Source organism: Gekko japonicus, unplaced genomic scaffold, assembly GCF_001447785.1.
Source record: "Gekko japonicus isolate JY-2015 unplaced genomic scaffold, Gekko_japonicus_V1.1 scaffold2380, whole genome shotgun sequence".
NCBI lineage: Eukaryota > Metazoa > Chordata > Lepidosauria > Squamata > Gekkonidae > Gekko > Gekko japonicus.
The window spans coordinates 87,843-97,945 of NW_015164268.1; the positions used below are offsets into that span (position 1 = coordinate 87,843).

Genomic DNA, 10,103 nt, shown 5'->3' on the forward strand with positions numbered 1-10,103 from the left:
GAAGGCCCTGGAAATCTCTATGAATGATGCTACAGAAATTAAATGTGAAATCATCTCATTGAGCAAAGAGGAATCTCAGTTAGGAGTCTCTTGGTACTTTCAGCTATTGTCTCCAGAGGATGCAGTCCCACTGCTGATTTTGGCAACCAATTACAGTAACATAGTGGAATATGGGGAAGCTTTCAGTTCTCCTCAGAAGAAATCCAGATTTCATAGTGAGAAGGTCTCCAGTCGCCTGTATCAGCTCTCTATTCTATCAGTAGATTATGATGTCAGGGGCACATATTACTGTGTAGTAGAGGAATGGATCTGGTCAGTGGAAAGTGGCTGGTGCAACCTTGGAAAGACAGAATCAGGAAGAACTACTGTGAATTTCAAGCCTTCAGGTAAAGTAACTAAAATGTGATTGAGTGGCATTGCTCATAAAAAGAGGATTTGATAAGAGTATATAGAAGTATGTTGTGAGAACTGTTTTTTTCATACATCATTCTGCAAGGAGTGGAGATACTGGGAGGTAGAAGAACTTCACATGTGGATCACTACCTATCTTTAATTGACACTCGCAATATTAATTAGAAAAGCTACGCTTCCCTTCTGGCCATGGGTTGGATGCTCTTGCCCTAATTGTGGTTTCTTCATTCAAAGCAAGAGCCAATGGAAAAGATTTCTTCAGCTAGCAGAAGATTTCATCTTTTGTCAGAGGAAAATGTCACTGTTGGTGGAAATATTTGGAGGACCCAATCCATTTAATTGCCAGACTTTTCTACAGGAATTCCATTACTGGATCTTCTGGCTTTTTTTTTTTAAAAAAAGAGTTATTTATTTATTTATTTAAATTTATAACCCGCCCTCCCCGTAAACGGGCTCAGGGCGGCGTACAGATGGGGCCAATGCCCAATACATAAAACATTAAAACTGCATTTTAAAAACATTCAATACAACATAAGTGCTCTCCACAATAACTAACAAGGGAACAGATGACATAATCAGGATGGTATCCTTAGTGGTCACAGCTCCATGCAGTACCATCATTTTAGCGCTCACGCAGTACCACCATTCAGCTGCAAGGATCTACCAAACTGATCAGAGCAATGGAGGGAGGAGTGTTATTCCCTCATGCTAAGGTCCACAAATGCATTCATTAGCACACCAATACTCAGTGCATATTTTGTTCTCAGGAGGTCACCCTACCCTTCTCCAGAGATCTCCTAAATCCCATGCCAGCATCACAAAGAACGTGAAAGCAAAACCTTTTGTTGGCAGAGTAATTGGTGCACAACCTGATTAAAGAGAAGATAAAGATTTATTTGGGAACTGGCATACCTGATAGGACAGAGGAGAGAAAGTTAGGGTCCTAACTACATCTCTAGCTGAGAGAGAGGGAGACTAAGTGTGGAACTTCCAAGAAGGAGGAAATTGCCCTAAGAGTAGCAATCTGGAGACAGACAAAGAATGACAATTAAAGGACAGAAGGTGCTGACCTCACTATCCTATCTGTCCTCTTGTTGCCCCCTTCAGGGTCTTCTCTTCTTCTTTGTATGCCAGACATTCACTGCAAAGTCAATGATACATGTGGGAGATTCCCCAGTGTTTTTTCGAGGCTGGCCATTTGAAGCAGAAACTTGCAAGCACAGCTTCATCATAATGTTGTCTTGACATAGTACAGAGCATTGCTGGGAATTTAGTAACTGTTTAGCAATGTACTGCTGCAATAGAACTAAGCCCAGAGGCAAATCCAGTAACTCCATGAAGATATAAGGTGTGCCCTAGGTCACCTATCTCTGGTATGTCCTGGGATGTATGTGGAGGAGTGGGAGGCACTGGTGTAGATAAATGTGTACTAATCTGCTGAGTCTTGTTAAGTCTGAAATTATATCCCCAGTAAATATTTCCCTGTTTACTACCAGACAATAAACTACACATTGAAAGTACAAACCACAGCATCACCATCACTGAAAATGAGGATGTGACTCTGAAATGTCTCCTCCAGAGCCAAATACGCCCTACCTCTCACTTCTCCATCAGTTGGTTCAAAGTATCAATCCATTCCAGTACAGAAACCCTGCTGAAAATAAAAGACAATGGCATCATTGAGTATGGCGATGTGAAGATGGCAAGGAGGTTGCGCCCCAACTGCCCTTCTACTGGTGACTTTCATCTGACAATACAAGATGTGGAGGTGGGTGATTCTGGACTGTTCTACTGCCAAGTGGAAGAATGGGCAGTCAACTGCAGCACTGCTCAAGTTCAACAAGCATCGGTTCGATCGGGATACAGCGAACTTACGGTACTTCCTACAGGTAATTGTCATCCAGCATCTAAATGCACATCTCTCTTCATCTTGGACATTCAGGGCTACAAGCAAATGGGATGGAGATCTGTGATCAGCTCTCTCAACATTTTATTAAACCTCAGTGCAGCTTAAATGGTGAGAGGGAGAGCCTGAACACACTGAAAACAGTGAGGCTGGTGAGGAAATTTCAACACCCCCCTCCAGTGCCCTCCCTGCACATGCTGCTAGTAGAGGAGCTGCAGGAAAATGGAAGTCACCTATATCTTGCTGATGTATTTCCCATTACCACTCCTCTGCGCTGATCTGGATGGCCCAGGCTAGCCCAGACTCGTAAGATCTTGGGAGTTAAGCAGGGTTGGCCACCAAGGGAGACCACCAAGGAAACCCAGGGTCATGATGCAGAGGCAGGCGATGGCAAACCACCTCTGAATGTCTCTTGGTCTGAAAACCACATAAATGGTTGCCATAAGTCATGCCTGACTTGACAGCACTTTTCACCACCACCACCTCCTCAAGGCCACTCAAGACCCTATAATTGCTTTATAGTGGTGGTGGTAGTGGTGGGGAGAAACGTCAGGAAAACAGATCAGGGGGATCCCTTGTCACATCTGTTTAACCTCTCAGTCTTAGACCCAATTTAAAAGTGATGCCAGGTGTGCAAAAAAAAACAAAACCCACCCATCCCTAAAGAAGCAAATGCACATAGAACCAATGATACACGTGGAGGTCTATATGGCTGGTATAAACGGTGAAATGGGGTACTTATTAGGGTTGCCAGCTTCAAGCTGAGAAATACTGGGAAATTTGGGGGGTGGAGCCTGAGGAGGGGAAAGACTTCAGTGGGGTAGAATGCCATAGAGTCCGCCTTCCAAAGAGGCCATTTCCTCCGGGAGAACTGATCTCTGTTGCCTGGAGATCAGTTGTAATCAGTGTTCCCTCTAAGCTGAGTTAGTGTGAGCTAGCTCACAGTTTTTTAACCTCCAGCTCACAGAATTTTGTCTTTGCTCAGGAAGGAGGGCTCCAGAGCAGACAAATTGATGCAGCAGCCAAATCGCTCGCTCACAACTTTAATGCCCGTCGCTCACAAAGTAGAATTTTTTGCTCACCAGACTCCACAGTTTAGAGGGAGCACTGGTTGTAATCCCAGAAGATCTCCAGCCACCACCTGGAGGTTGGCAACCCTAGGTACTCTGTGTGTGTATCATGAACACACCAGATGCCTCATGAACACTGCCTGTATGTGTCATGGATTTATTGGATCCCTGCTTCTTCAATGTTCTTGCTTATGTACCCTCTGTGGCAAAGCTCCATTGGGGTAGCATCGTGGAACAGCTGGACTCTAGGACGAAATAAGGAAACATGCTGAAGTTTCAGGCTGGGCATTTGAGTTCAGAGTTGTTAGCCCTTTGGAGAATTCTCTGTTGGACAAAAGTGACTTTATAGCTTTACTATTTTGGTAGTTTGGTTGATATTTTGTCTAAAAGCCACTGTGCTACATAGACTTTAACTGATGTTAGAACATAAGAGAAGCCATGTTGGATCAGGCCAATAGCCTATCCAAGTCCAACACTGTGTAACACAGTGGCCAAAACCCAGGTGCCATCAGGAGGTCCACCCGTGGGGCCAGAACCCCAGATGCCCTCCCACTGTTGCCCCACAAGCTCAAAGAATACAGAGCATCCCTGCCCCAGACATAGTGTTCTAGCTATACCTTGTGGCTCATAGCCACTGATGGACCTCTACTCCATATGTTCATCCAGTTCCCTCTTGAAGCTGTCTATGCTTGTAGCTGCCATCACTTCCTGCTGCAGTGAATTCCACATGTTAATTACTCTTTGGGTGAAGAAGTTCTTCCTTTTACCTGTTCTAAGCCTACTGCTCATTAATTTCATTGAGTGCCCATGAGTATACATTTTATCTGAGTATCCAGTATTGTTAGGGTGGCCAACCTTGAGGTGGTGGCTGGAGATCTCCCGGTATTACACCTGGTTTCTAGGCGACAGAGATCACTTCACCTGCAGAGAATGGCCACCTTATGCCCCAAACCCATGCCTCCTCAGGCCCTACCCCTCACATCTCCAGGTGTTTCCCGACCTGGAACTGGCAACCCTAAGTGTTGTAGTTTTAAATAGTCTCCAAGCTTCCCAAAGAGATTTGACCCTCCTTACCTTTCCTTTCAGTTTCTCCTTCACATGCCCTCTGATTTGAGAGAAGTTACCCCTTCTTACCCCTTGAGCTGCGGTGGCTCAAGTGGTTAAGACGCTGAACTGCAGGCTGTGGAAGGTCGGTAGTTCAGCAGTTCGAGACCCGAGTGTGCCGCATGACGGAGTGAGCTCCCGTCTCTAGTTCCAGCTCCTGCCAACCTAGCAGTTCGAAAGCAAGACATTGCAAGTAGATAAATAGGTACCACTTTGGTGGGAAGGTAACAGCGTTCTGTGCGCCTTGGTGTTTAGTCATGCCGGCCACATGACCATGGAAATGTCTTCGGACAGCGCTTGCTCTTCGGCTTTGAAACGGAGATGAGCACCGCAACCCTAGAGTCGGACTTGACTGGCTTTCGAGCAAGGGAACCTTTACCTTTACCTTTACCCTTTCTAAAATGTGATTGTGTTGGTCTTTTGGGGCAACTCCCTATTTACATAAATGCTAAACTTAACAGCATGCTGTATCTTGAATTTACAGTAAGGTGAAGGTAGGCCATTCCCTGGAACAACTTTTCATAGGCTGTGGCAGCAGACGGCAGATCTTGGTATTTTTCCTTGTGCTGCTCAGATAGTTGCACTGAAGCCTAGGAATGAGCAGGGACAATCGATTTATACAGGGCTAAGAGAGGGGCAGACAACAGGAAGAGGCTTAGAGCAGCAGTAGGGGAAGGTCAGTGCAGAGTGAGAGTGCAGATGAAAAGGAAAACCGCATTGTAGCCCTCTGTTTTGCAAAGACAGTAGAGAGAAGCAATAATATTTCCTGAAGTCACCATCACTACAGAAAAGAATAAATAAAGCCAATGTGGATGTGTTCATATAAAGTTTCACATGAGTAATCTCCTAATATAAGAGATATAATTTGGGGCAGAAATGTGTACATGGATGTCATAGCTGCAGCTTTCCTGAGTTGGATGGATTGTGGAAGTTCCTATTCAGGGAAGCTGCCACTGCTGCTTCTCTGCATACTCTTCCCACAATTCATACTGCTTGCATGGCCTCGTATTCACCCAAACCGGAGCAGATTAATAACATATAAACTGGTTCCGTTCAGATCATAAGGCAATGTGAGATAGGGCAGTAAGTGTGTTGTGTTACTATTTAGAGTCGATGGGGTGGTCTTAGCCAATGGGCAATAGGGGCAGCTGTCCCTATTGCCTACAGACCCACATTTAAAAGAGGGAGAAAAATAAGAGCAGACTCCTGCTGCTGATTGCACCTGCCCCATCTAGCCGCAGCAGGGGCTCCTGCCCATCTTACACGGGGTGAGGGCCACTCCTTGCTTGACTCCAAGTGGGAGGGCAGTGATCTGTGGGTCAGTTATGGAATTTAGCTTAGGGCCACAGTTTCTTAAGACTGCCCCTCAGACCAAAGCATGAATGGATACAAGGTCCAGTCAATGTGGGTGTAATCCTTCCACAATTTGAGTATAAGTTATATCAGGAAGTGTTTCAGGTAGGCATTTGGCAATTACGCGGTAAGGAGCTGACCACCTGGAGCATTTTTTACAAAATGATGATAAAACTTTGCAATGCAGATGCCTCTTCAGAATGAAAAAGTGTCAGAACCCACAGCCAACAACGAAATACACACATACTTTTATTGCAGAGCTATAGATGCAGTAACATAGTCACTGTTAAGAATGGCGGCGGTCCCATGGGCATAATAGGATATAGGGTATTCGTATGCACCCCCCCCACAGTACTGGCCAATTAGGCGTCCTCCCGCACGCGGGCTAAGGCTTAGAGACCGTTAGGTAGCTAAAGCTGAGAACGAACATTCTCCCACGGCACCTAGGGTAATCCCAGACACTACAACATCCTCCTGCACATCTGTATAGATAAGTGTTTCAGCGCACAGCAGAGAAAGCACAGAAAGGAATGCAGTAGCAATTAACTTGAAAGGAAAGCAATAGCAATGAACCAGACACCGACCAACCTCCCCAACCTTCATGGCAGCATAGCTGACAAAAAGTCACACTGTGTGCGCCCACTATTATACAGGTGATCTAAACAGTAAATAATTCAGATTCTTCAACTGACAGCTCGCGCAACTTGTACTGTGGCTGATTTAAAAAACCATGAAAATCCATTTTGCTAACAGTCTTCAGGCTTCTTGAAAATTATATAGGGAAGAGAACATTAGAAGAATGAATTGCTGTTTGGTTTTGTGTTTTGCAGTATCAACTGAATCTACAGAGATCTGTTCTTCTGCATCATTCTTCCATTTCCTTTTGTTCTACCCCCTGGGAATGTTCGTTATTTTGATGGCTGCTATTCTCTTCTTGTGTTTCAAAATCAAATCCATCCACCGGAAACAATGTAATCTGAAGACAAAACAAGAATTCGGGGGGGAAATTGGGTTACTGCAACCTGCCCACCTGCAAGAGACAAATAGTCTTAAGGTCAGTAGTGTGGACTGGACTGAACATGAAGAGCAGATGGTGCCCCATTCATTGAAGTAAGTTTTTTAATTGCCTCAAACAGGGAGTGGAAGTAGCCCTGATTTTGGACAGCTCTGTGTCCCCTATGGCAGCCAAGTAATTAGTCTAGAACTCCATTCCACGTTTTGTTTGTTCTACTGTACCTGAGTCTGGATCTTTTCCAATATGGTTTTTACTTATGGATTAAGCTTACTGCTTCTACAATATGAAGCTGGTCAGATGGTCACTCAAATAAAGCATCCAACACAGTTGATTTTATTATAGTATTTTCTAATAAAATCAGAGTTTGCTATGGCCTGTGAAGATCTTCTATAGCCCATCATCCATAAACTCTTCCACTCTGCCAAACCATCTAAATGACTCTTGAATTCTGTTTCCTTTCACAAATAGGCATTTAACATTCTAAATAGCCTTTAAGTTGCTGGGGGGTGGGGAGAGAATACCTTAAGATTTTATTTGCTTCTACAATATTTGATCCTAATTGGAATATTAATACTGTAATAAGGGGCGAGTCCAAAAAGCAGACCAAATTTTGTAATAACCTCTGGTCTCTGTGAAACACGTCGCTGGAAGTATATTTACCTGATTTACCAGACTAAGGTTTCAAAACAGAGTCAAAACAGAGGGCAGAAAGGAAATTCCTCACTTTGATTTGACTTCATCACAGGACTTTTGTTACAGCATTCATCATCATCATCATCATCATCATCATCATCATCATCATCATCATCATCTTCATCATCTTCATCATCATCTTCATCATCATCTTCATCATCATCATCATCAAAATCCTTATCTAGCCAGACCTGGCTAGCTATGTGATTATACTGCTTACACATCCCTGACTGATTTGGAAAGCCTTTAGGAGAAAAATGTCCTGTCCCTTTAACAGCGACTTAATGTACGGAAATGGGCAGTTGAAGATTTTCATGGCACGGAGATAGATAACATAACCTGTGATTAAGCCTCGATTAAAGGGACAGGGCATTCTTTTTCCAGGCATCTGATATCCCCACATGAACCTTCCACATTTCTATTCTCTGCAGTTACATACCTGTGGAAAATCTATATATCTAATTCTGAACTGGCCTCCTCTGTGCGGATCCTTAGATCCGGACATCGGGGGCACTTGGGGGGGAGGGAGAGGTTTGTGCACATGTGGGGCGGTCCCCACGTGTGCACAAAAATGCTAAATGTTGAAAAAACTTTCGGGGGATGTTTAAATCCCCCCGAAAGTGCCAGAGCGTTCCGTGCACATGCATGGGAAAGGAACTGAACGGCTTCCGTGCGTGGGAAAGGAACTGAACGGCCGGAGAGGCCCAGCAGCGGCGGCGGCGAGAGACAGGTGAGGAGGGGGAAGAAAGTCGGGGAGGGGAAGAGAGACTGCCGAGGTCCGGCGGATGTAAGCCGCGCAGGCCTCGGTTCACGGGGGAAAAAGAGAAGGAAAGAGAGAGAAAGTCAGGGGGGAGGGGGAACGGTGAGGGGAAGAAGACAGCCCGGCGATGCCCGGCGGATGTTAGCCGTGCGGGCCACGCTGCAATGGGGGAAAGAGAGAGAGAGAGAGACAGACTGGGGGGGGGAAGAGAGAGAAGGCGGGGGAGAGAGAGACTGGGGGGAGAGAGAGAAGGGGGGGGAGAGAGACAGGGGGGGAGAGGCTGGGGGGAGAACGGCGCGTCTTCCCTCCCTGCCTCCCGGCCCGCCCGAAGTCCCTCGCAAGTCCCACGGAGCGGGAGAGGGGCAGCCAAGTGCAACGGTTCTCGCGCCGCCCCTTCAGGCCTCCGAGGGTCTGTTCTTGGGGGGGGAGACAGAACGGGGGAAAGACAGAGACGGGGGAACAGAGAGAAGGGGGGAGAGAGAGACTGGGGGGAAGAGAAAGAAGGGGGGAGAGAGAGACAGAGAGAGAGAGAGACTGGGGGGGAAGAGAGAGAAGGGGGGAGAGAGAGACAGAGAGAGCGAGAGACTGGGGGGGGAGAGAGAGAACGGGGAAAAGAGAGAGACTGCCCCCCCCACGAGTATCGCGGGTCCCCCCTTGTTATTCCTATTTTTACAACTATGGCAAAAAATTTTCCCTTACAGAGCACTTCCCACATTTACTATGTTTTAGACTTATGCATGAGAGTTTGTTTCATTTCTTTCATTTTTATTATTAATTCCAAAAGGGACTGTTTTGTCATTGAATTGTTTCATATGGTTTAGTTTCATTATTGTTTTGATATTGTTATGTCATTTTTATAGTTCTACACAGGGCTATTTTTGGGCAGAAACACACAGGAACAGAGTTCAGGAACAGAGTTCCGGCTGGCTTCCAAGTTGGTCACGCCTACAGCCCCCCCCCCCAGGTTCCCCAGGCGCCTCGCAAGCCACGGGGCACCTGGGGAAGCCAAGCCAATCCAACGAGGGAAGGCAGTTTAAACTGCCTCACCTCCTCGGGTTCCCCAGGCGCCCCGCAGCTGCGAGGCACCTGGGAAAGCCAATCCAGAAAAAGGCCCTGGTTCTACATCATTATTATTTCATTGCCATTAGTTTCAATGGTTTGTACCGTCATCATCTTCCAGAAGGAATTGTAACATTCCCCTGGGATATCCACATGACCAAATTTCAGACAGATAGAGTAAGGGGGTCCCCCTTTTTTGGGCAATGACGGGCACCCATTTTTAACATTAAAGTCTATGGGACAATTGATAAGAAAGATTCCAGCAGCATGTGGTAAGGGAATCTGGCACCACATCCAATTAGCTTGAAGAATAGTGGCATGTATGGTTGCAACTCTGAGTTGGAACATTCCTGGAGACTTGGTGGAGAGGGGGTGGGGCATAGGGAGGGTGGAGCTGAGGGAGAGGAAGGACCTCAGTGGGGCACAATGGCACAGAGTCCACCCTTGAAAGCAGCCATTTCCTCCAGGGGACCTATCTCTATAGTCCAGAGATCAGTTGTCATTCCAAAAGATCTCCAGGTTCCACCTGCGGGTTGGCAACTATAAGATCCATACTGCCAAGAAGGACACAAGAAGGATAAGATATCCGGGTAAGCAGGTAGTAGCAGGAGGACCTTGAGGAAGGTTTGCTTTGACGAGGGATAAGGTTTGGAGAAGAAGAGGAGGAGGAAGAAGAAGAGATTGGATTTATACCCTGCCCTTCACTACCCAAAGGAGTCTCAGAGCGGCTTA

General features: G+C 46.1%; 1 protein-coding gene across 1 annotated transcript in view; it reads left to right on the forward strand.

Moving 5' to 3' along the window:
• The window catches only part of LOC107108309 (immunoglobulin superfamily member 3-like), a 33,926-nt gene extending 26,968 nt beyond the window's left edge, over positions 1-6,958 (forward strand). The window contains exons 5-7 of the mRNA XM_015408727.1: positions 36-386; positions 1,908-2,264; positions 6,678-6,958. Coding sequence (XP_015264213.1) covers positions 36-386; positions 1,908-2,264; positions 6,678-6,958 — 989 coding nt within the window. The remainder of the gene's footprint in view (positions 1-35; positions 387-1,907; positions 2,265-6,677) is intronic.
• The last annotated feature ends 3,145 nt before the right edge of the window (positions 6,959-10,103 follow it).